The 24,318-nt window shown below is 63.8% G+C and overlaps 2 protein-coding genes across 4 annotated transcripts; one reads left to right on the forward strand and one right to left on the reverse strand.

Moving 5' to 3' along the window:
- The first annotated feature begins 799 nt into the window (after positions 1–799).
- On the forward strand, positions 800–14,943 carry DHX34 (DExH-box helicase 34). Of its 2 annotated transcripts, none has more exons than XM_040977876.1 (17): positions 800–844; positions 1,907–2,878; positions 4,405–4,716; positions 5,961–6,215; positions 7,240–7,342; positions 7,893–8,110; positions 8,804–8,978; positions 10,392–10,585; positions 11,056–11,157; positions 11,378–11,617; positions 11,729–11,902; positions 12,175–12,292; positions 13,010–13,116; positions 13,334–13,627; positions 14,018–14,194; positions 14,299–14,437; positions 14,611–14,943. In XM_040977876.1, the coding sequence occupies exons 2-17, from the start codon at positions 2,171–2,173 to the stop codon at positions 14,742–14,744; spliced, it is 3,450 nt and encodes a 1,149-aa protein (XP_040833810.1). In that variant the 5' UTR covers positions 800–844; positions 1,907–2,170; the 3' UTR covers positions 14,745–14,943. The 2 variants fall into 2 exon arrangements, with proteins under 2 accessions (XP_040833810.1, XP_040833808.1); XM_040977874.1 differs by having other exon boundaries at positions 813–844; positions 1,901–2,878.
- A 3,716-nt stretch (positions 14,944–18,659) lies between these two features.
- Positions 18,660–24,024, reverse strand: MEIS3 (Meis homeobox 3). 2 transcript variants are annotated; one of them, XM_040978269.1, is made up of 12 exons: positions 24,013–24,024; positions 22,881–23,044; positions 22,614–22,779; positions 22,482–22,532; positions 22,105–22,155; positions 21,842–21,940; positions 20,280–20,391; positions 20,001–20,149; positions 19,267–19,343; positions 19,127–19,185; positions 18,961–19,041; positions 18,660–18,709 (listed from the first exon to the last, which is right to left on the reverse strand). In XM_040978269.1, the coding sequence occupies exons 1-12, from the start codon at positions 24,022–24,024 to the stop codon at positions 18,660–18,662; spliced, it is 1,071 nt and encodes a 356-aa protein (XP_040834203.1). The 2 variants fall into 2 exon arrangements, with proteins under 2 accessions (XP_040834203.1, XP_040834202.1); XM_040978268.1 differs by having other exon boundaries at positions 21,842–21,991.
- Between the last annotated feature and the right edge of the window lie 294 nt (positions 24,025–24,318).

Below are 24,318 nucleotides of genomic sequence, written 5' to 3' on the forward strand. Positions count from 1 at the left end.
AGGAAAGCAGTGGAGAATGGCCCAAAGCCTTGGGACTCTGGACCCATGTGGGAGACCTGGAAGAAGTTCCTGGCTCCTGGCTTCGGATCGGCGCACCACCGGCTGTTGCAATCACTTGGGGAGTGAATCATCGGACGCAAGATCTTTCTCTCTGTCTCTCCTCCTCTCTGTGTATCTGACTTTCCAGTGGAAATAAATAAATCTTAAAAAAAAAAAAAAGGAAAAACACCGGGGTGGGTGCAGTGACAGAGGGTTGGGTCCGTTCAAGTCCCAGCTGTTGCACTCCGGATGCAGCCCCTGGTTAAGGTGCCTGGGAGGGCAGTGGAGGATGGCCCCACGTGCTCGGGCCCCTGCACCCACGCAGGGCACACGGGGAAAGCTCCTGGCTTCAGACCAGCTCTGTCGTGGCCGATGTGACCCTCTGGGGTGTGAGTGACCAGGCGGAGGAGCAGCTAGCTCTGTCTCCCTCTTTGGGTAACTCTGCCTTTCCAATACAATAGGAATAGATGTTTTAAGGAAGCGCACACTTGTCTTGAGCATCTGTGAGCGCATGTTTACGCACCTCATGCATACCTTTCGCCAACAATCTTGAAGCCAACCCTGTCCTCGACCCAGGACACTGACGCGGCTCTCACCTCCACGCGCCCGCCGGCCCCGAAAGAGCGCGCGCGTCTCCGCGGCGGGAGCGCGCGGCGCGCAGGTACGGTTTGAGTTTTGGCCCGCCCGCGGCTCTTGATTGGCTGCTCTGTTTGCGGGGGGCGGGGTTTTGACTCAGTTGGTGGCGTGCGCAAGCGCAGGACCGGCTGGGGACCCGGAAGTGGAAGCCCTGGCGGCGGTCAGTGAGGTGAGGGCAGTGGGCAGGCCTGGCGTGGGGCGACTCGGGGTTCGCGTGGGCGGCAGCCGAGCCTGGGATTCGCAGGGAGAGCATGGGGGAGCCCGGAATGGGAGCGCAGGATGGGCAAGTGGGGCGGCCCCGTGGGTGGCGGGTGCAGGGAGGGCATGGGCGAGCCGGGAATGGGGGCGCAGGATGGGCAAGTGGGTGGCGGGTGCAGGGAGGGCATGGGGGAGACCCAGATCTGAGCCTGGTCGGCCGCCTCCTCTGCTGCACCTCTCCGAGCTCCACAGGTGCACGACCTGGCACGATTACGGCACGTGTGCATTCTAGAAAAACTGTGGATTTCAAAACTTTTGCACCAACAGACACTCGTTGCACCAATCACAATTTCTGTGAACTTTTGTTTTTAGACATTTATTTTTATTGGAAAGAGAAAGAGTTATTTCATTCCATTCAGCGATTCACTCCCCAATGGCTGGGCCTGTGCCGATCTGAAGCCAGGAGCTCCTTCCAGGTCTCCCACACAGGTGCAGGGTCCCAAGGCTCCTGGCCTTCCTAGACTGCTTTCCCAGACCGCCAGCAGGGAGCTGGATGGGAAGTGGGGTCGCTGGGATTAGGACCGGTGCTCATATGGGATCCTGGGGCTTGTAAGGGTGAGCACTTCAGTTGCAGGTGGTCCTACAGTCTAACCCTGTGGGCTGGAGAGGATGGCGGTTCCTGTTAGCAACGGGAGACATGCCAGCAGGGCCAAGCTTCCAGCATCCAGAAGTGCCTTCCTCCTGCTGGTACCACGCACCCCCCATGAGGCCCTGCCACTGGCCAGCCATACCACCTGTTGCCCTTCCTCCGATGTCAGGCCAGGCATCACCTGTAGTCCCCTGCTCCAGGCTCTCCTCTAGGCAGGCAGCTGTTTGGGGTCCCTGGTTAGCTGGGATCCTTGCTTGTAGTGCCCAGACCCAGACTGCGGCCATCTGTGAGGGCTCCGAGGGTCTTTCTGTGGAACAGGCTTTCCTAAGGGTTGGTAAATATGGTTGATGGTCTTCCGTCTTCTCCCCACCTTTCCAGGACCAGGAAACCCTGCGGTGAACTTGCGTCCATTCCAGCAGCCATCACGAGGTACCCCCTGTGGCTGGCCACTAGCTCTGGCAGGCCCCTGGCCACCCGTGCGGCCATGCGCGGGGAGGAGAGCTAGCTCTAGGAAGAGAATGTGCTTGGTTGGTGCTGCCTGGTACGGCCACCTGTTGCTTGGTGCCCCAAGCAGGGAATGGCCGAGAGTCTGGTGGCCTTTGTGGTGGGCACCGAGGCTGGTTTCATGATGGCGCAGTGACTGGCAGCATGCCTCCTCCTGGGACAAAGGATGCCAGGGACCACCGAGCGCACCGTCGCCGGGTTCCCGATGAGGAAGAGGCCCCGGAGAAATGGGACTGGAACTGCCCGGAGACGCGACGCCTGCTGGAGGACGCCTTCTTCCGGGATGAGGATTATATCCGGCAGGGCTCCGAGGAGTGCCAGCGATTCTGGGCTTTCTTTGAACGGCTGCAGAGGTTCCAGAGCCTCAGGGTCCCCCAGAGCGAGACACGAGAGCTGGGACACCCTCGTGCCAGTGTCCCGGCCCTGGCTGACCTCCCGCGAACCTACGACGCACGTTACCGCATCAATCTCTCAGTGCTGGGCCCTGACGTGCGTGGCTCGCGGGAGCTGGGCCGTCGCCTGCCGCCCGCCAGGGTGTCCGAATTCCGCCGTGCACTGGTGCACTACCTGGACTTCGCGCAGAAGCAGGCGTTTGCGCGGCTGGCGAAGCTGCAGCGGGAACGGGCTGCGCTCCCCATAGCCCAGTACGGGCACCGCATCCTACAGACCTTGAGGGAGCACCAGGTGGTGGTGGTGGCCGGCGACACGGGCTGCGGCAAGTCCACTCAGGTACCCCAGTACCTGCTGGCCGCCGGCTTCAGCCACGTGGCCTGCACCCAGCCGCGGAGAATTGCCTGCATCTCCCTGGCCAAGCGCGTGGGCTTCGAGAGCCTCAGTCAGTACGGCTCGCAGGTGCGTGGGACCCGGCCACCCAGGTCTCTGGGGGCAGGTGAGGGGCTTCCCGGGACCCCATAGTGCCAGTGGCCAGAGGCTGAGCACTCCCCCTTTCGACTGAGAGATGATTTCTCTAGAACTTTCCAGCTGGGTCTGTGTTATAGTCCAAAAAGAAAAAAGTGCTAGCATAAAGCCAATGTAGTAATATATATGCATATATATATATACATATATATATTAAGATTTATTTTTATTGGAAAGGCAGATTTACAGAAAGGAGAGACAGCTCTTCCATCCCATTGGCTGGTTGTCCCCCATCCCAGGGTATGGGAACGGTTGGGAGCCTGGGTGTGGCTTCTCTCCTCATTTCCCCACTTCCCCCACATACGGGAAGGAAGAAAGAATGTGGAAACAATGGCCCCACCCACTTTCCTCTAGCCCTTGACCCTTCACACCCTAAGTAACTATGTAAAAATCATCAAAAAAAAAAAAAAAACTTCCATCCACTGCTTCACTCCCCAAGTGGCTACAATGGCCGGAGTTGAGCTGATCCAAAGCCAGGAGCTTCTTCTGGGTCTCCCACATGAGTTCAGGGTCCTAAGGCTTTGAGCTGTCCTCTGCTGCTTTCCCAGGCCATAAGCAGGGAGCTGGATGGGAAATGGAGCAGCCAGGACACGAACCAGTGTCCATATGGGATCCCGATGCGTACAAGGTGAGGATTTAGCCACTAAGCCATTGTTCCGGGCCCTGCCATGTGCTTGGTGGATGAGTCTATAGATTTCAGGACATGCGGTGGTTGGGTGATCCCCAGGCTGCAGGTCTCGGCTGTGGCGCGGTGAGTTGCCGTGTGTTCCATTACTGCATCTCCTCACGTGCACGCAGCCCTGCTTGTGGTTCTGCTGATGGGTAACACTCCCTGGGTCCTGTTTACGGACCTCCGCCTCCCTTAAGGCCACACCCATCTTCTCTTGGTGTTACCTTCCAAGAGACTTTCACGCCTGGAGGCAGCGGCGTGGCACAGTGGGCTGGGTGCCGCTTAGGATGCAAACATTCCCTCTCGGAGGTCCTGGGATCCAGTCCCTCCTGCGCTGCTGAGCCAGCCTGCTGCTGGCATGGACCCTGGGCGGCCGCAGGTGAGGGCTCACGCCCTTGGGCCCCTGACGCCCACTTCGGAGACCTGAGTGAAGTTCCTGGCCACTGACTTTGGCCTGGCCGAGCCCTGGCTGTTGTGGCCTTCCTGGGAGAGTGAATCTGTAGATGGAAGATGTGTGCGTGCATCAAATAAGTCAATACAAGATTACTGGGGTGATTAACATGCGTAGGGTTCAGTGGCGTCTAGGAGAGAATAAAGCAAGTTCCTAAGGGATCTATTTGGCACTGGACGTACCTGAGGTCAACGCCACCGAGGGGTCAAGGTGGGATTTCTTCCCAAGCATGTTGGACGCAGGAGTCCAACGGGCAGGTGTTTCCCGTGTGGGCATGCTGAGGGGCTGGGGCCTGGGCCCCCTGCCCACCACGCCTCCCCACCCTCGCCCCTGCCCCAGGTCGGCTACCAGATTCGCTTTGAGAGCACGCGGTCCGCGGCCACCAAGATCGTGTTCCTGACGGTGGGGCTGCTCCTGCGCCAGATCCAGCGGGAGCCCCGCCTGCCGCAGTACCAGGTCCTCATCGTCGACGAGGTCCACGAACGGCACCTGCACAATGACTTCCTGTTGGGCATCCTGCGCCGCCTGCTGCCCCAGCGGCCCGACCTCAAGGTCGTCCTCATGTCAGCCACCATCAACATTGCGCTCTTCTCCAGCTACTTCGGGGATGCGCCCGTGGTGCAGGTGCCAGGAAGGTTGTTCCCCATCAAGGTGGGTGCTCCCCCATTCCCATAAAGCTGCCCCAGCACCTTTGTGTCTGCTCCCCTCACAGTGGGTGCTCCCCCGTGCCTGCTCCCATCACAGTGGGTGCTCCCCCGTGCCTGCTCCCATCACAGTGGGTGCTTCCCCAGCACCCCCGTGCCTGCTCCCATCACAGTGGGTGCTCCCCCAGCTCCCCCGTGCCTGCTCCCCTCACGGTGGATGCTTCCCCAGCACCCCCGTGCCTGCTCCCATCACAGTGGGTGCTCCCCCAGCACCCCCGTGCCTGCTCCCATCACAGTGGGTGCTCCCCCAGCTCCCCTGTGCCTGCTCCCATCACAGTGGGTGCTCCCCCAGCTCCCCTGTGCCTGCTCCCATCACAGTGGGTGCTCCCCTGTGCATGCTCCTATCACAGTGGGTGCTCCCCCAAATCCCCATGCCTGCTCCCATCACGGTGGGTGCTCTCCCAGCTCCCCTGTGCCTGCTCCCATCACGGTGAGTGCTCCCTTGGCCCCTGACTTGCTCCCTGGCCACGTCCGGGTTGGTGCTCTTCTCATAAAGAACTGTATCCCTGGGTACTGCTCCCTCTGACTGTTGGCAAGGCTCCAGGTCAACAGCCGCGTGCTTGTTAGGGGAAGATTCAGGCTGGTGACAAAGTGAGTCTCACCCAGGCTCTGCTCAGCTGGTGTCGTAGTCTGGCCAGTCCAGGTGGCTGAATGGCTGTGTTCCCTGTGGACGCTCAGGGCCTGGGCTCCTCTGTCTGCCCTATCGTCTTGGGGAAGAGGCAGGCGCCAGCTCTGGGTCCATACTGTGTGCCCCTGGACCTTGTTCTGTGTCCTTGCTGGATGCTGGTGGCATTCTCCCCCTTGACCCCAGGGGTGGGGCAGCAGGCCCCCTCCCACTGAGAACTGGGGGCTGCCTCCATCTGCACTGCAGTCAGACCAAGAAGGGCTCTGTGGTCCTCCGCTGGTTCTGCCACACATTTGTCTTCTAAGTAGCCATAAAGGGCGCTGGTTCCATCACCAAGAGCGGCTTTGCTGTCTGGAATTGTCACGCTCGAGACGCCCACGAGTATGTGTGTCCAAAGTGCCCGGCCCCATTGGCTTTTACCGATTACCGCCGCCTGCACGGTTGGCAGCCAGATGCGTGAAAGCAGGACACCTCCCGGGTTGCTGCTACTCAGTCCCACGCGGGTGGTGCGGTCTGCTGCCAGGCTGCCCCGCGGCTCCCCGGCAGGCCTGGCTGTCTCGTCACAGGTGGTCTACCAGCCGCAGGAGGCGGAGCCGGCCACATCCAAGTCGGAGAAGCTGGACCCACGGCCCTTCCTGAGGGTCCTGGAGGCCATTGACAAGAAGTACCCGCCTGAGGAGCGGGGGGACCTGCTCGTCTTCCTCAGCGGCATGGCAGAGATCAGCGCCGTCCTGGAGGCCGCCCAGACCTACGCTAGCCACACGCAGCGCTGGGTGGTGCTGCCGCTGCACAGCGCCCTCTCGGTGGCCGACCAGGACAAGGTGAGGTGCCAGGCCGGGGGCTGGGGACCAGGGTTCCAGCAAGCCTGTGGCAGGGGCTGGTGGTGCGGCCCCGTGGATTACGCTACCAATTGAGATACTGGCATCCCATGTTGGTGTTCCGGCTCAAGTCCCACTGCTTCGTTTCCAGCTCGCTGCTAACGCACCTGGGGAGGCAGCAGAAAATAGCCCAAGTGCTTGGGTCCCTGCACCCGCAGCGGAGACCTGGGTGGAGTCCTAGGCTCCTGGCTTCTGCCTGGCCCTCACTTGGCTGTTGCAGTCACTTGGGGAGTGAATCAGGAGGCGCTAAAGTCTCTCCCTGTTGCTCTGGCTTTCAAATAGATGCATCACCGTCTTAAGAAGCGACCAAGGGTAGTTTTATGTGTGGGATTCCCACGCGCTGCAGTGCCTGGAGTCCCGGGGTTCAGGTCCCAGCCCTTTCCCAGTTGTAGCTTCCTGCTTCCATGGACTCTGGAAGGGTGCAGGCCATGGCTCCTGTGTGGGGGTCCCCTGGCTTTAGCCTGGCCTGACCCTGGCTGTTGGGGCATCTGGGGAGTGAACCTGGAGGTGGGTGGATTTTACACCCTTGCAGTGGCCACTCAGCCTGATCCTGACCACACAGCAGGGCCCTCTGCAAGACCCAGTGTGGCGCCCAGCATTCCTTCCAGGGCACTGGTGAGCCACAGGAGGGCTTTGGGCAAGGGGTGAGGGCATGGCCGATCGCACTGTAATCGATCCTTCTGTCCGCCGTGTGAGGACAGAAGCTGGGCGGTGGGTCAGACGGGACAAGAAACGGTCAGGGCGGAGGAATTCAGGAGATGTTGGTGAGGGTCGGGCGGGCTGAGGGCTGGTAGGAGGGTGGCTGGGGCAGCCAGGGCACGGGTGGTGCCGAGCCGTCTCCAGGGGGCACCGTGTGGGGGTAGGGTCAGTGCAGGTGCTGCGGCTGCGCTGGACACATGGGCGTGCGGCGTCTGTGGGGTGTTTCCGGGTCAGTTGGGGTCAGGTGCCACCACCTCCCTTCCGGCAGGTGTTTGATGTGGCCCCGCCTGGCGTCCGGAAATGCATCCTCTCCACCAACATCGCCGAGACCTCGGTCACCATCGATGGGATCCGCTTTGTGGTTGATTCTGGTAAGGATGTCCCCCGCCCAACCCCCCGAAGAAGAGTGGGGAGTTCCTGACTGAGGCGGGCAGAGCAGAGGCCCAGGGCTGTGGAGCTGGGCAGCTGTTTCCTTGTCTCAGGCCCTTCGCCCTGTTGACTGCCGAGAACCCCTCATTCCTGTGGCGCACTCGCTCCCTCATTGGGACACTGAGTCTCCCCAGCAGGGAGGTTCCTCCGATTCGCTCTAGGAGCCATTCTTCTCCTCCCTCCACTGTTGTGACTTGGTGTTGGTCTGATGCCAACAGGTGTGGGACAAGTCAGTGTGGCCCCCCAGGGCCGGCCCAGCCCAGTTCACAGCCGCCAGTGGACCAGGCAGTGCTTTTCTGGCCTGTGGCCATACCCCAGCCAGCTCCTAAAGACGGAGCAAGTTCACACCCGTGGTCGGCCCAGGGTGATATGGCCGGTGACAGAGCTGACTCGGGTGCTGCCAATGGAAATGTACCCACCCAGGTGTAGGCACGGCCACGTGGGGCACAGCAGCCACACCCCGTTTCTTGTTGCTCCCCTCTTCCCGGCCAGGCAAGGTGAAGGAGATGAGCTATGACCCGCAGGCCAAGCTGCAGCGGCTGCAGGAGTTCTGGATCAGCCAGGCCAGTGCCGAGCAGCGCAAGGGCCGGGCGGGCCGCACGGGCCCCGGAGTCTGCTTCCGCCTCTACGCTGAGTCTGACTATGATGCCTTTGCACCCTACCCCGTCCCCGAGATCCGGCGGGTGGCCCTGGATGCCCTAGTGCTACAGGTGAGTGGCGGGCAGGGGCATGGCGGCCTGCCTGCAGGTGCCCCGGCACCAGGGTTTCTCAGAACACCTTTGCTTGGGTCTCAGGCTGGGCTGGCAAAGCAGGGTCAGGTCTCAGTGGGCCCCGAGTGGGGTGGGGCAGCAGTACAGGCCCCCTAGCAGGTGCACCTGTGTGCTAGGGAGCTGTCAGGGGTCCTGCCTGACCGGATTGGGGGCTGGTAGTGAAGGCTGCGGGGTCTGCCACAGGCTCACACAGTGCCAGCATCCCACTGATACGCTGTGGCAGCATTCAGTGAAAACAAAAGGCTGCTTGTGGCGCAGCGCCTGGATTCTGTGACCCGCTGGCGCCTGCCGGATGTGATGAGAGCCACGAGGCCACCCCCCGCTTGTCTGGATGGCTCAGCCTGCCACATTGCAGGCCAAGGGGGGCGGCCAGTGAGGACACCCACATTCCACGATGGCGCAGCTCCGGCTCCTGTCTAGCTTCCTGCCAGTGCAGCCCCTGGGAGGCAGCGGGGATGGTTCAGGTCACTGGGGTCCCTGAGAGCTGCGCAGGAGAGCTGAACCAAAACCTGTGCCATGCCTCTGTCCTGGGGCTTCGGAAGTCACGTGTTTGTGACCCCTTGAGCGACACCCCTCTTGCCCCATGGCTCACATGTTCCTGGGGCTTGAGGTGGGGCTTTGATCTCATTCCAGATGAAGAGCATGAACGTGGGGGATCCCCGTACCTTCCCCTTCATTGAGCCCCCACCCACCGCGAGCCTGGAAACAGCCATCCTCTACCTGCGGGACCAGGGGGCGTTGGATAGCTCTGAGACCCTAACCCCCATCGGGGCCTTGCTGGCCCAGCTGCCTGTGGACGTGGTCATTGGTGAGGAGCCCTGGGGGTCTCATGGCCAGGTGTGTCCCTGCCCCAGGCCCACAAGGGTGCTGGGCTAGCCCTGGTCCAGAGGCGGGGTGGAGGCTGCGAGGCTGTGAGAGGGGGACTTGTGGAGTCAGGAGTGAGGATTTATCCTGGGGGACCTGTGGACCCCCGACCCTGGCACTCTCACCCCTGACCTCTGGCACACCGTTGGTATGGCAGGCGTCCTTGCCCTGTTTAGGTGTGACCTGAGGCGCCCGCCGGAGGGCTGTTCCAGGTAACTAAAGGCAGTGGCCCTGGCGGCAGGTGTCAGGTGACCCTGCCTGCCTGGAGGACTGTCTGATCCAGGTGTGTTCATGCGGCCTCCTGGACAGGGTCAGGCAGGTGACAGCCCACAATCACCCAGGCACGGCTGTCCTGGGTGCCCTGCACTCCCCTGCCCAGTCTGTCCCCACCCTGTGTCACAACACAGCCGCCTCTTCCCCTCTGTGCTCCTGAGTCATTGCTGCCCTCAGGGGTCTTGCTGACCACGCCCGTTCCCCCAGCCAGCCAGCCACTCTGCTGCCGTCACTGTCACTGCATTGTCCACCCACGCCTGCTCCGCCCCAGGGTCCCTCCCCGGGCAACCCTGCCAACACCTTTGACACGTGGAAAGCCCGTGGGCTCCAGCCCAGGCCAGGGCTAGTGGCCAGGCCTACATGGCCCTGACGCCCAGCTTGGCAACTCCTGCAGCCAGGAGGCAGCTGAGGCCCTAGGCCTGGCGTCCTGTGCACCTGCCATGGTTGTGTCTCAGAGCAGCCCAGGGAAGACTCAGCAGTTAGCCTGTCTTTTAGACAGGAAGCAACAGCCTAGTAGGGTTCAGAGACTTGCCCTGGTCAGAGCTGTGGGCCTGGCTTTCCCGCCCAGCTTTGTCTGACCAGCGCAGCCATGGGGTGGGCTCTCAGCCTGAAGTCAGGGAGACAGTTGGACATGGACATGATGTGCAGGCCACGGTCAGGGGCAGGCAGCCAGGGTCCGGGCTCCCAGAGCCAGAGACGCCCAAGCTCCCCCAAGGGGCGCCTCACAGACAAGACGTTTGGCCATATCAGGGTCCTCCTCCTCACCCCGCCCTCCTCCACCTTCACCCTTGAGTTGGACAAAGATGGCAGAAGAGTCCTTGTGCCGGAGTTGGTACTTGCCGTGTGCCAGAGCCGCCATGTGCAACTACAGCTCAGGGTGGGTGCCAGGAGGGGGTGGCCGCTTTGCACGCAGGACCTGGAACTGTGGCAGCACTGTCTCTTCTAACCACGGTGCTGGGGGGGCTTCAGGTGTCCCAGAAACCCGGGATGTGAGGCTGCCCCTCACAAGGGTCAAGGGAGCCGGGGGGATGGTCCCCGGCTTGGAGGCTCAGCTGTGTCCCCTGCCCACCCACTCTCCCGCCAGGGAAGATGCTGATCCTGGGCTCCTTGTTCAGCCTGGCTGAGCCCGTGCTCAGCGTGGCAGCCGCCCTCAGTGTCCAGTCGCCCTTCACCCGCAGCGCCCAGAGCAGCCTGGAAGGTGCGGCGGCGCGGCGGCCGCTGGAGAGCGACCACGGAGACCCCTTCACGCTGCTCAACATCTTCAACGCCTGGGTGCAGGTGAGGCCGCCGGCAGCGCCCGCCAGCTGCATTCATCCCATTTGGAGTGGGGCCCGTCTGCACCACCTGGGGGTCAACTCCCTCCCAGCGCTCCCACTGGGCCCTGGGGTGTCTCCGAAGCCCTCAGTGCCATCTGGAAGACGGTCATAGTCCTGGTATGGCCTCTGTGCCTGCAGCCCATGTGCCCATGTCTGGTCACTGTTGGTGACCACAGCGTAGAGCAGGGAGACTGACCCGACCCTAAACAGAAACCCCTGAGAGGGCTGAGAGCGCCCACAGTGGATGGTCCAGGAGGGCTTCCTGGAGGAGGGAGTCCTGCAGCTGACAGGTCACCCACCTGCCTCATGCCCTCCTGCGGGTGGGGTTTGGGCTTGAGCTAGGTCAGCCCCTCCAAATCCCCCTTGCGTCCCTGCGTCACCAGCTGGACCCTGACCTTGATAGCTGCTTCCACCTCTTCCCCACCCCCCCAGGTGAAGTCTGAACGCAGCAGGAACTCCCGCAAGTGGTGCCGCCGCCACGGCGTGGAGGAGCACCGGCTCTACGAGATGGCCAACCTGCGACGCCAGTTCAAGGTGAGGCAGCGAGCTGTCCTGGGAAGAAGAGGCTGCCTGCCACATCCCGTGGGAGCAGCCTCGACCTCCGGGGAGGTCCCTGGAGCGTGCGCCTCCAGTCCCCCTGCGGCCCTGCGGGAACCGGGGAGGGGGCAAGGGCAGGCCTCGGCCGTGGCTGTGCGGCCGATCCGGAGCCCTCACAGCCCTCTGAGCCTCTCACACCGCCCTCACGTCCCCCCAGGAGCTGCTGCAGGACCACGGGCTGCTGGCCGAGGCCCAGGTGCCGGAGGACAGCTACCACCGGATGCAGCAGCGCCGCGAGCGCCAGGCCCTGCACCAGCTGAAGCGGCAGCACGAGGAGGGCGCAGGGCGCAGGCGCAAGGTGCTGCGGCTGCAGGGGGACCTGGCCGAGGACTCCAGCGACGATGACGGGCGTGTTGGCCGGACCTCGCGGGGCGCCGAGGGCGATGTGGACATCCAGGTGGGATGTGTGGTGTTGCTCGGAGAGGAGACCACGTGTAGGTCCTAACCCAGGCCCCCTGGGCGGCCAGGCAAGTTCCCAGCCCCGCCCCCCCGCCCCGTGTCTCTCCAGGATGTGAAATTCAAACTGCGGCACAACTTGGCACAGCTGCAGGCGGCCGCCAGTGCCACGCAGGACCTGACGCGGGAGCAGATGGCCCTGCTCAAGCTGGTGCTGGGCCGGGGCCTCTACCCGCAGCTGGCCGTGCCGGACCCGCTCAACAGCGGCCGCAAGGACTCCGACCAGGTGCTTCTCTGGGTTTGGCTGTCACTGCTCTGGGAGCACAGCCCTGGCTCTGCCTTAGTGGCGCTCGCAGTCCTGGGGCACAGGCAGACACATCCGGAGTTACACCCCGCTGGGGCAGGGCTGGGGGGCAGTCACTCTCCCTAGGTGGGTGGTCAGGGAGGTCTTCCTGGAGGAGGGAGACACGGAGAAGCTCCTGGGCAGTGGGAAGGGCAGCTCTAAGAGCCTGCGCCCCACCTCACACCCCTCTTGCACCCTACCTCGTACCGCTGCAGATTTTCCACACACAGGCCAAACAGGGCACCGTGCTGCACCCCACCTGCGTCTTCACCAACAACCCCGAGGTGCTGCACACCCAGGAGCAGGAGGCCGGGGGCGGAGAGGGAGACCGAGGTATAGGGTCCCCATCCCCAGTGGCCTCAGGACCCGGCGCCCATTGGCTCTGTCGCTCGCTTCCCACACTCCCGTGCTTTGTGAATTGGGACTCCAGGAACAACCTTGGGAGTGGCCCTGCTCCAGGCCTTGCCTCCCTCCCGCCACCCTACCAGCCTGGCTGTGCCTGAGGAGCAGGGGGCTCAGAGCCCTGTCCCTCCACCCCCTATTCTCTGTCCTGGCCCAGAGCTCTCCGGTGTGGTGGGAGTGGCTGGCCTGGCGGGCACCAGCCCAGGGTCCCTGCTGCTCCTTCCTGTTCCCCACAGACTCCGGGCAGTTCCGGGCAGCCCTGTCCTGCATGTAGGACAGAGGTGGGAAGGAAAGGCTGAGTGAGGCGCCTGGCCCCGTAGCTGCGAGTCCCTACGGGGCCCTCTGCTGCTTTGTTCTGTTGGTTAATCCGTTCCTTGGAAAGCGACAGTGACAGGAAGAGGCAGCTCTGTCCACCACTGGTTCGCTGCCTGAGTGGCCGCAGGGGCCAGGCAGCCGCCACGCTGACCGCAGAGCTGGCTCTGCACCCCGTAGCACCAGGACCACGCGTGACCGCGGCTGGAGCCTGCCGATTTCTGCCCCTTGGGCTGTGGTGGTCACACGTGGTTTCCCAGGACCCAGCGCAGGTTGTGCATGCGAAGCGCCAAGGCGGGGCTGCGGGCGGGCTTGAGCGTCCTCTTCACCCTCCAGGGGACAAGCACAGGATGAACAGCAGGCACCAGCTCCTGGCCTTCGTGTCCCTGCTCGAGACCAACAAGCCCTACCTGGTCAACTGTATGCGCATCCCCGCCCTGCAGGTGCGACCCTGCCCGCTCCACCCCGGGGCTGCCTGCAGGGTGGGGAGTGGGAGGGACTGTCACAGACCTCTGTCCACCCGTGGAGGCGCTGGAAACAGGGAAGACAGGTGGCAGGCTATCAGAGGGATGGACGGATGGACAGAGGGCAGTGGGAGCCAGGTAGGTGACAGTCTCCGGCCCCTCCCACCCACTGCCCACTGTTCCCTGGTCCTTCCAGTCTCTCCTGCTGTTCAGCCGCTCCCTGGACACCAATGGCGACTGCTCCCGCCTGGTGGCTGACGGCTGGCTGGAGCTGCAGCTGCTGGACAGCGAGAGTGCCGCGCGGCTCCTGGCGGCTGCCCTGCGCCTCCGTGCCCACTGGGAAAGCGCCCTGGACCGACAGCTGGCCCACCAGGCCCGGCGGCAGCAGCAGCGGCAGCACCTGGAGGAGGAGGAGGAGGAGGCTGCGCCCATCAGCCGCAAAGAGGTGGCGGCCCTGAGCAGGGAACTGCTGCAGTTCATGGCGTCCAAGGTAACCCTGTGCATGCACCTGTTCGTGCGCCCGCCTCTCGCAGGCCACAGGCTCGGGAATGCTTCTCTTTAGGTCACTGGGGGCCGGCGTGCCTGGGGGTGTTCAGGCCAGAGAGGCTGCTGCTGCTGTGCCCACCACGCCCAGCTGGCAGGTGCTGCCCCCGGCCCTGCCACCTGCAGAGGCCAAGGAGGCGCAGTTTGGGTGTTCGTGTAGGAGAGGATGACCCAGCAGAACAGACTTGAACCCAGCTCTTTAAGTGGGCTGACTTCCTGGAGGGGTGGTGAGGCTGGCAGTGTCCGAGGGCGAGCGGGCTTCAGGCATAGCCGGACCCGGGAGCTCAGCAGTGGCTGGCATCTGAGTCTGTGTCCACCCCCTCTGCTGCGTCCCTAGTTTCCCTACAGCCTGCGGCGGCTCACGGGGCTGGAGATGCAGAACCTCTACGTGGGACCCCAGACCGTCCCGGCAGCCCCCAGCCTCCCTGGCCTCTTCGGCAGCTCCACCCTGGCCCCCCACCCCACCAAGGGGGGCTACGCCGTCACCGAGTTCCTCACCTACAACTGCCTCACGGTGAGCAAGACGCCCCTCACGTTCAGACGTGGTCCAGGGCCACAAGGCGGGGGCATGGCAGGGCGGGGTCCTGACCCCCTAACTCCCTGCCCGCCTGCCCACAGAGTGACACCGACCTGTACAGCGACTGCCTGCGAAGCTTCTGGACTTGCCCGCAGTGCGGCCTACACGCGCCGCTCACGCCGCTGGAGCGCATCGCCCACGAGCACGCCTGTCCCCAGGCCCCACAGGACGGCGCCCCAGGCAAGCGCCCTGCCACCGCACTGGCCACGTGTCTGTTTCTGTCCGTCGCCAAGGGCCCACCGTGGGGCACCTCGGGCTGGGGGGCAGACTCCCCAAAGGCGGGCACAGGTATGGGGGTGGCAGCACCCAGCAGGATACCCCTCTCAAGCCTTCCTCCCTTTCCCTCCCTCTAGGGGCTGAAGAGGCGGGCCCCGAGCCCACCCTGAAGCCCTCGGCCCTGCAGCGGCCCTACCACTGTGAGGTCTGCCAGAAGGACTTCCTGTTTACGCCCACCGAGGTGCTGCGACACCGGAAGCAGCACGCGTGAGCTGGCCTGGCCCAGGCTGGGACTCCTCCTTCCAGAGGTCCGCAGTGGGACCGACTCCTGTCCAGGAAGCCACCCCGGCTGGCTTTGCACGCCCCCGAGGGTGGGTGACCGGCTGAGCAAGGACCCTGGGGTGGGCAACAGTGGGAGAATGCCCCTGGGGCCGCGATGCCCGCTGACTCAGCCTGGCAGGCCCTACCTGCTCCCCGACCTTCCTGAGGACTGGGAGTGCTGGTGTCTGGAGAGTTCTCTGATCCTCTCCCTTTCTGTTTCAAATAAATGTTATTTTTGAAAGATTTATTAGTTTGAAAGGCGAGAGTTAGACAGCTTCCATTCACTGGTTTAGTCCCCAAATGGCCGCAACGGGCAGAGCTGAGCTGGTCTGAAGCGAGAATCCAGGAGCTCCGGCTGGGTCTCCTGCTCAGGTGCAGGGGGCCTAAGATACTTGGGCCGTCCTTGGCCGCCCTTCCACGTGCATCAGCAGCGAGCTGGCTCAAAAGTGGAGCAGCCGGGACTTGAACTGGCACCCGCGTGGGATGCTGCTTTGGTATCAGGTATGACAGGAGGGTTAACCCACTGTGCTACACGTTGACTCCAAGCGAGACCCTTTTTGGTGGCGGCTCTGACACTGCTGTCTGGGGCTGGAGCTCCCAGCCTGCCTCTCCCCATGGTCAGGGTGCTCGGTCACAGCCCCTGGGCCCCACAAGGTGACCTGTGGGCAGGTGGAGAGGCCCTCAGGGACCCGGATACCACTTTCCCACCAGCCTAAGCGTCATTGTCACAGATGCAAGCTCACCTGGATACACCTGCTCCTGGAGGGCTCAGCCATTCCCCACTCGGTGCCAGGCACAGCCACGGGACACACCACACCCTGCCCACCCCGTGATCGCAGCTCACCACTCCCTCTGCCAGCGGTCCCCACCCGCCCACACCAGGCTGAGCCCTGTAGTGGGTCCCTAGCCCTGGGAAATGGGGAGGTATTTTTGGCTACAATTAACCTCCTGCCCAACTTCCCTCCTCCTCCTCCATGGCATGGCCAGTCGGTTTAATGAGCAAAAATTAAGTGTCAGGCTTGTCTGGCGGCTGAGAAGGTAAGGGGACAGTAGCTGTCTCCGCCCTCACCGGTACCCACCCCCGCTCCATGTCCCTCCTCTGCCAGCTGTAGTACTGCCCCTCAAAGCAGCCTCAGGCCCTGCCAGGGGAGGGGTTGTGAGAAGTCCTTCCTGCTAGACAGCCCTGTCATCCACCCCTGGCAGGCCTTTGGGGATCTGGGGAGAAGCCAGCGCTCAGGCCAGCTGTGGAGAGTGGCACACCCAGGCGGCAGTGCGTTGGGCCAGGGTCGCAGGGAATCTGGGCCCAAGCCAGCCCAGCTGCCTGGGGCCCAGCAGGTGCCCGCTCCTACAGCTGCTCAGCCTCCCTCAGCCTCAGAGCAGTGGGGATGGAGGCCAAGGCAGGGCAGGCGTGGGGACAGCTCTGGACAGCCCCAGAGCAGTGTGTCTCACCAAGGGTGGGGCCAGACACTGACCCACAGCGGGGTCCAGGTCTGTGATGGCAGGCCACAGCACGAGGGTGAGGACAAGGGCAGGGAAGCACAGGGCAGGAGTGACGAGGCAAGGGGTGGGGGTCACAGGGCATTGGGACCTTGCTCGCTTGAGCGTGCTGGAGTCCCTCGCTAGAGGCATAGGGGTTGGAGCTTGGGCAGGTGCTTTTTGAATATTCATGGAGGCGGGGTTTAGCACCACCCAAGTTGCTGTCTGCCTCTGGAAACCTGCCTGAAGGGAGCAGGAGTGTAATGACACCAGAGGACACTTGGCACAGGCGCAGTCCACAGCTGCCCATCCTGCGGTCTTGTGTTTCGGCCTGCGCTGGTCCGGGGCAGCGGCCTTACACAGAAAAACTGTGGGAGCACCTGGGGTTACAGGGACCTGTGCGTTGCAGAGTGGACCACTGCCCAGGACCTTGTTCTCCGTCCTAGAACGTGGACTGGCCTCGTGCCCGTGGTGGCTGGCCTAGTCCTTCTGCGCAGACCAGCAGTGTCTAGGGTGATGACAGCCATGTGGCCGCCCCGTGTCCCCCAGAGATGCCCCCAGCCTCACGGCCACTCAGAGCCACCCTGCTCTGCTCCTGGACAGCTGAGGAGGGAGAGGACAAATGACAGTCACGACCACTGTGACCCTGGCGGATCGGAACTGCAGCAAAGAAACACAGGTGGTGGCCTCGTGGTTTTCTTTTTACCATTAATACTAATTTAAAAAAGACATCAGAGAAGGGAGGAGCTCCCCTAGATAGAGGTGGGGGAGCCGCCTTCCCCCCACGGCCGAGCCTTCCCCCCACGGCCGAGCCTTCCCCATCCTGGAGGCGTGGCCCCAGTTGCTGTCTTTCGTGGACCAGGTCCAAGGGCTCCCCTGGGGAGGGTGGGCGGAGGTGAAGGCGGAGTCGGCTGTGGGTCCGGAGGTCCGGCTTGGTTCTCGAGAGACCCTTGAATGGGAGTTTGGGTCCCCATATCCTGGCAGGGCCCAAGGGAGGTAGGCATTGAGTAGTGGGGGTACCCTGGGGTTGGGATCCTGATGCCCGAGGGCCGTGGTCGGTCCAGGGCTGGGCCTGCAGGGAAGGGAGGAGGGGCCCGGTCCAGAGGTGTTGGTGGGGGGGGTCCGGCCCCACGTCAGCCACTCGGTGCAGATGCAGTCATCCAGAGGGAGATGGAGCAAGGAGGCTGGGCAGCCCAGAAGGAGACGGGGCGGTGGGAGGACAGAGTGAGAATGCGCAGCCGGGGAGTCTGGGGAGTCAGGGAGGGGGGCGGTGAGACCCTACAGCCGAAGATGGAATGTGGGGAGATGGGAGAGACGGGCTGGGAAAGCAGGTCCCCCAGGGAGCTGAGCTGCCTCCCCTCCCCACCTGGCTCGCCCCTCCACTGCCTTCCCAGGCTGGGGCCACAGCCTCGCCTGCCTCCCCTCCTCTCTCCCAGGCCTTCCTGCTAGCCTGATCCCATCCTCCAGCTACATGCTTGCTTCCCCTGCTCAGCTGTTCACCTTGCTAGCCCCTCTACATGACACACCTCCCGTCCCCCAAGAGTCTGAGTCGGAGCCCCTCTTCCAGGAAGCCCTCCTCCCAGCCTGGGTCCTGCACCCGCTCGGGGCTCCTGCAGGTCCTCCTTGGCCTGTCCTGTGTGGTCCCTGTCCGGCACAGGCTGTCCTGGCAGTGACTGAGCCAGGCATATGGGGCTCATGGCGTGTGACTGGACACAAAGTGTCAGTATTTGCATGGGATGCAGAGGAACCACCAAGGGCTCCTCCTGCGGGAGCTGGGCCGGCCTCTCCCTGCAAACCCCCTAAGTCGGCTCTGAACCTGGGGTCTCCCCCTGGTGGTGGTTGTGAGGACTACACAGGAGATGCAGTCACTGCTTGGCTCAACCCACCTCTGTCCACTGGACTCCTTGCTCCTTTAGGGTCCACAGGTGATGACACCCTTCTCTGACCACCCTAGTCTGTGCTTTCAGCTACCGCACAGCCCTGCCCTGGCATCGCGAGAGCCCAGTGCAGGTGTGAGGTGGGGGGTCAGTGTGGGTGAGGAGGGGATGGGCAGTGTTCCGGGTGGGCGGGTGCATATGTGGGCAGTGAGTGACTGCTGAATTCATGCACACCTCGGTGCACCCACCTGGATCAGCATGGACTGGGCGGTGAAGAGCGGGCACTGAGCGCATGGCCAGTGAGTGGATGCGCATTTGGGTGAGTGGCACTGTGTCTGACACAGACAGGTGACATACACGTGGATGGATGAAGAGCTGGATAATCCCTCTCCCCCACGGCTCCAAGGACCCTGGGTTTGGGGCCCCGGGATGCCCTGCAGGGCTGGGGGCTGTGCTAGACCTGGAGGTCACCCCAGGCCTGCTGCCCACTCACCCCTTTCCTGAGTCCCACACTAGAGGTAGTGCCACTCTCCTTCCATGTTGAGATTCATCCCCGCAGACCCTGTAAGGCACGGTGGGAGAGCTGGGGAGGGGCTTCCCCTAGACACCCCTCTCCTTTCATTCAAGGAATGGGGGGGATCCTTCTGTGGGGACAGCTGGGGTCATCTTTCATGAGGTGATGGGCAAAGCCTGGGGGAAGTGAGCAGCCAGAGGGAAAAGGCGGGGCCTGGAAATCTGTACTGGCACTCTGGCCCCTCATCCCCGCGCCCCCAGACGCAAAGGAGCCTCCTGGAAGATGGGGCGGAACCTTACCTGGTCGCACCGTTGCTTGCTGTGGAGTCTCTGTGAGGCCCGCCAGAGACTGGCCTTCGACACTGAAGGCCGTGCACTGCCCTGCAGGGGTGAGGAGGGGCTGAGCAGGCTGAGATGCTCTGGCCCTTTTGGGGTCTCTCCAGCGCCCACCACCTGCTCCCCGTACCTGTGCGGTTGGATTGGTCAATCATGGGCTGCACGATGCGTCTGCGGGCATTAATGAACCTGGGGGGGGTGGGCGGAGGTGAGTGCGGTGAGGCCAGGGTGGCGGTCAGCACCGCGGACAGCGCCCCCACTGCCACTCACCAGTTGTTGACCTGCAGGATGGTGAGCCCTGTGTCCTGCGCCAGCTGTTTCTTCTGCTCCTCCGAGGGGTACGGGTGCTGTGGTCACCAGCAAAGGTCAGCCTGCCAACCTGCCTGCCTGGTCCCCAGGCCTGGCCTGCCCCAGGCCAGGAAGGACTTTACAGGTTCTGTGCAATTCCACCTGGTGAGGTGTGGGGCACGCCCTGCCTCCTCCAGCAATTAGGCAGTAATTGGCCAGTTCTCTGAGTGACTGAGAGGGACGGGGGACCCCACAGCCCACCCCGGCCTCTCTGAGCCTCTGCCAGGCTTGGGGGGGTGGCCCTATTGCTCCTCTCCCCGCCTCCATCTTTGCCTCAAGCTCTGCATGTGTCTCTGGGACCGGCCCCTTCCTGTCTCCAGCCCCCCACCCCCCGACAGCTCAGTGCTGTCCATGTCTGTCTCGCGAGGCAGAGTGGTGAAGCAGTGGAGGCCCTGGATGGCTCCTGACTCAATAACCTAGCCCAGATCTCCCCACCCCAGCTCCCTCCTCTACGGAAACAAACACACAAACAGCCCCGTTGGCCATCAGGTCGGTGTGGGCGGTCAGCAGAAGTGGTGGAAGTGGGCGGGCAGGAGGGCCAGGCGAGGACATAGAAGATATAGCTGAGGCCCCTGTAGGTGCCCAGGGACCGTTCTTCCCAGCCCCTCACCCCCATCTGCCCATCCTAGCCCCAGCTCCCCAGACCCGGCTCTCACCGCCAGGTGCTGGAACAGCCAGGCCCTCATGATGTTGGTGGCCACCTTGGGGAAGATTCCACGCTTCTTGCTGCGCCGCCGCTCCTGGTCCAGCTCCTCCTCCTCGCCCCCCGAACTGGGAGAGGCCACGCTGGTGTCCAGCCCATCCCCTGCGGGGGGCAGTTAACAGGGAGCAGCTGGGAGGGGTGGCTCAGACCCTCACCCCGGCCTCTCTGGCCCCCCGGAAGTCCCTCTTAGGGTCAGTGTCTGCGCCTGCCCTCCACACGCCGTGCCTCTCACCTTGCTCACTGCACGTGTCCCCACTGTGGGAGGCCAGGCCCCCGCTGGACGGCCCCGGGGTCCCCAGCTGCTCAGACCCACCGTCCTCTGGATCATGGATCCACGCGTTTGTCTAGACAGCAGGAAGTGGCAGTGAGCACTGAGGCCTGCGGCCACTTGCTGCCGCACGGGTTGGCAGTAAAGTTATGGGGAGAGGAGCAGGAGAAGGAACCGGCCACATGTGTTCCCAGAGACCCTGGGGTCCCAGAATGGGAGACAGAGGGGTGTGGCCGTCTCCCCACATGAGCATGCTAAGGTGCCTGGTGCATGGGGTGAACCCCAGCTCTGTGCACGAGAGGCTGAACTGCAACAGGGGGCGGCCTCCCTCAGCGGTCAAGTCCTCCTGCTAAAGCCACTTCAGCTGGCCCCCTGCTCCCCTCTGAGCTGCCAATTGCTACTCGGCATCCACTTTGGACTCCACAGGCCCCTGGTGCCCCTCTGCTCCTGGTGACTGCGTGCCCAGGACTGCCCAGCCTGGGAGCCTACCTACCTGTGTAGAAGCCATGTGCAGGGACTGTTCGATGCCAGGCTGGTGGGGTGCAGGCAAGGGAATGCCCACCAGGTATGGCACAGATGGCAGCCCCGTGTTTACAAATCTGGGGATCTGGCTTCTACAAAGGCAGGAAGCAGTGGCCCATCTGGGGACCCCCACGGCCTGGGACGCTCACTGCCATCTCATTTCTGGCTGTGAGGTCTCAGGTCAGGCCCCTGACCTCTCTGTGCCCCCGAATGGGATGGGGGGGTTAGGGATGGAGAGGAGGCATTTGAGTATGCTGTGTTTATTTCTGCTGTGGGCCAGCCTGGGCTAAGTAGGGCTATAGCGGGCAGGAGCTGACCATCCTGTTTGTCGGCCTGGACCCCTGCATCTAACCATGAGGAAGATCTGCCCACCCCCCATGCAGGTGCAGTTTGGGGCATGTGCACGGTGTGTGACTGCCCAAGGTGGCCCTCCTGTGGTGCCTTCTCTCTGTGGGTGGCCGGGAGCAGCGGCAGCCCCTGTGTGCTGCTCGGTCTTAGCTGGGCAGGTGCCATGGGTCTGACTGTACAGCGGGGTCCAGCCTGCTCTGGGATAAGTGTGTGTGTGTGTGTGTGTGCATGTGCTGTGGCCAGTCTGCTTCTCCCCCTACACTACCTCGGGGTTTGCATGGCAGGCTGCATCATGATGGGATTAAATCATCGAAACTCACTAAACTGGAGGCCCCACCCCCCAATTCACAGGCTCAACCAGGCCGGTAGCTGGAGCCCATGGTGGCAGCAGTGGCTTCGTGAGCAGAGGAAAATACACCCAGGCTGCCCCCACCCCAGCTCAGGCTGCCCCGACCCCTGCCCAGGCTGCCCCGACCCCTGCCCAGGCTGCCCACACCCCTGCCCAGGCTGCCCCTGACCGCTGCCCAGGCTGCCCCCGACCCCTGCCCAGGCTGCCCCGACCCCTGCCCAGCCCCTGGCATTGGAGCCAGGGAGCAGGCCTGGCTCTAGCCCAGCCATGGCTGGGATGCTGTGAGTGGCCCTCCTGTCCGGCCCACCTGCTCTGAGAGGCTGGGGCAGGGGGCCGGGTAGTCCTCCAGCTCGTCCCTGTAGCCGCTGTCCCGATCCTCGATGACCAAGTCGATGGGCATCTTCCCCTTGAGGCAGGTGATGTAGCGGTGACAGAAGTTGTCGCACAGGTCGTGGACCTGGGGGGGCACCGGGGTACTGGGGGGGCACCCAGAGCCGGGGTGTGCAGGGACATGTGGCGGGGAGCCCGAACAGGGCGCAGGGTCTGCAAGAGCGAGGGGGTGGCACTCACCTTCTCCAGCTCCAGCAGGTGGAACCGCAGCACTTGGATGGCCTGGATCATCTGAGACAGGTGGGGACGGCGACAAGGACAGGGCCACAAAGAGCGACAGAGGAGGGGTCCGTGAGAGGCAGATGCTGGGGCAGTGAGCCCCCTGCCCATACCTGCTGGCCAACAGCTCCACTTCCCCCGCAGCCACCTTTCCCCATAATCCTTGGCTGAAAGGCTTGGTTCCAGACAACCCTTGGTAGGAAAAGGGGAGACGCCGGAGGGTCTCCCCTACCCCCTGGCACGGGGAGGGGCTGGGCTCTACAGCATCCCTGAGGGCCAGTGTTCCCCCTCTGTGCACCCCAGGGTAGGGGTGGAGCCGGGGTAGAGTCCGCTCTCACCAGGTTGTCCAGCTCCGGGTTGGAGGAGAAGATGGGCCTCTCGGAGCGGACCTGGTGGGGAGACAGAGGCGGGCAGGGCACACGGTCACCCCCTGCGTCCTCCTCACCGGATGCCCAGGCAGTCGCACCCACCTGCTTGGCGAAGGCAGCGATGTCCTCATTGAAAGAGCCGGAGGAGCAGACGTCGCTGTCGCTGCCCAGGGGCGTGCCTGGTCCTGAGGCCGTCCCATGGCGAGGCGAGCACGTAGCCAGTTCACATTTCTCAAAGACCAGGGCCAGCAGCGGGAAGAGTGGGTGTCTGGGGTTGGTGGACGGTTGGTTGGGGGGGTGATTCAGAGAGGCGGGGGTCGTGGCGTGGGAGAGACCACCACGGCTAGGCCGAGGGTGCCTCCTACTCACCCGTAGATCTCGTCTTTGTCCCTCTTCAGGCTGGTGCTGTCCAGGCCTGGGGACAGGAGCCGGGGGTGCCCGTGGGGGCCATATGGCCCGGGAGGCCTGGCTGCTGAGGGCGCCACCTCCGGGAAGCCATCTGGGATGTGTGGGTAGTGGGGCAGCTCATTGTACTGGGGAGAGATAAGCCCACGCAACAGAATGGCGAGGAGGCAGGCAGCTCCGCCTGGCCCAGCAGCCTCCCCTGCCCTCAGATTCCCCCGTGCCCTAGCAACCCTCTCCTCTGGACCCCAAGCACAGAGCTGGCTGGTGGCACTGAGAAAAATGTCAGGATGGGGGACGTGGAACCATCTGCAGGCTTTGGGTGCCCCCACCTTGTCCTCCACCCACAGGAAGGAAGGATGAGGGAATGAGTGTGTAAGACATGGAGCCTGGGGCACAGAAACAGACAATCCCCCCACATGTGCGTCCAAAGGTATGCACCCACTAACACAATATACACGTGTGCCAAAAAAGCACAGGTAGGGCTGGCATCGCGGGCCCTGAGCTCACAGTCCCACAGCCAGGTGGCAGGGTGGGGGCATCCAGTCTCCAGGACACAGGGACTCCAAAGAGGGGCACAGGCTTCCTGCCCCCCTCGTGGGGTTGGCCCCACCACAGCCATACTCTCAGCTCTCAGCCCGGCACCTGCCTCTGTCTCAACTTTGGGGCCCAAGAGAAGTTAGGAGTTGAACCCAAGTGGGCAGTGGGGTCCTCACTTCCTGCCTCTGTCCTCCCCACCCATCATCTCCTGGCGATGCCTTCCAGCCCCCAGGCCCTGGTCCCGCAGGCTGGGGAGACCCGCGGCTCCCCACGCTGTCCCCATCCCTGTCCAGGGTGGCCTCGGAGCTCCAGCAGAGAGAGGCTGGGGGAGGGCGGTGAGGATAAAGAGACTGAGATGGGGGTGGGGCGAGGGGGACCCAAGGGCCCTGAGGGGACAGGGAGGGGGCGATGGGGCAGGGACTCACACCCGGGGAGACCCCGCAGGACGGACGGACGGACAAGGGGGTCGCGATCCTGGGAGGGGAGGCAGAGAAAGGACCGGCGGCCAGGGCGCGATGGCGGCGGGCGGGGACGCGCGGGCGGGCGCCCTGGGACCTACCCTCCGGGCCATGGGCTGCCGCGGCCGCCGCCGCCGGGTCCTTCCAGAGCCTGGCGCTGGGGAGCGCGCAGCCGGAGCAGCGGCCCCCGAGGCCCGCGCCGCCGCGGGCTGGACAGGAGGCCGGAGCCGGGCAGGGCGGGGGCTCGGAGCCGGGACCCCAGCCCCTCCCCGGGGGGGTGGGGGTCACGGCCAGGGGCGCATGGCCGCGGCGCGCGCCGCACCGGCGGGCCAGAGGCGCCCAGGCCCCTCCCCGGCCCCCCACCCCGACCCCAGTCCCTGGCCCCCCGGGGGGCCGGGAGCGCCCCG

This window comes from Ochotona curzoniae, unplaced genomic scaffold (assembly GCF_017591425.1).
Source record: "Ochotona curzoniae isolate NIBS_2020 unplaced genomic scaffold, NIBS_Ocur_1.0 contig_2861, whole genome shotgun sequence".
NCBI lineage: Eukaryota > Metazoa > Chordata > Mammalia > Lagomorpha > Ochotonidae > Ochotona > Ochotona curzoniae.

Bases quoted from the DNA above. Each gene is read 5' to 3' on its own strand.
- DHX34 (XM_040977876.1), top strand. From the start codon at position 2,171: ATGCCTCCTCCTGGGACAAAGGATGCCAGGGACCACCGAGCGCACCGT. The intron at 10,586-11,055 runs GTGAGGCCGCCG...CCACCCCCCCAG, and splicing joins TCTTCAACGCCTGGGTGCAG to GTGAAGTCTGAACGCAGCAG. The intron at 13,628-14,017 runs GTAACCCTGTGC...CTGCGTCCCTAG, and splicing joins TGCAGTTCATGGCGTCCAAG to TTTCCCTACAGCCTGCGGCG.
- MEIS3 (XM_040978268.1), bottom strand. The intron at 22,780-22,880 runs GTGAGTAGGAGG...CACCAACCCCAG, and splicing joins GACAAAGACGAGATCTACGG to ACACCCACTCTTCCCGCTGC. The intron at 19,344-20,000 runs GTGAGAGCCGGG...TGGTGACCACAG, and splicing joins GGCTGTTCCAGCACCTGGCG to CACCCGTACCCCTCGGAGGA.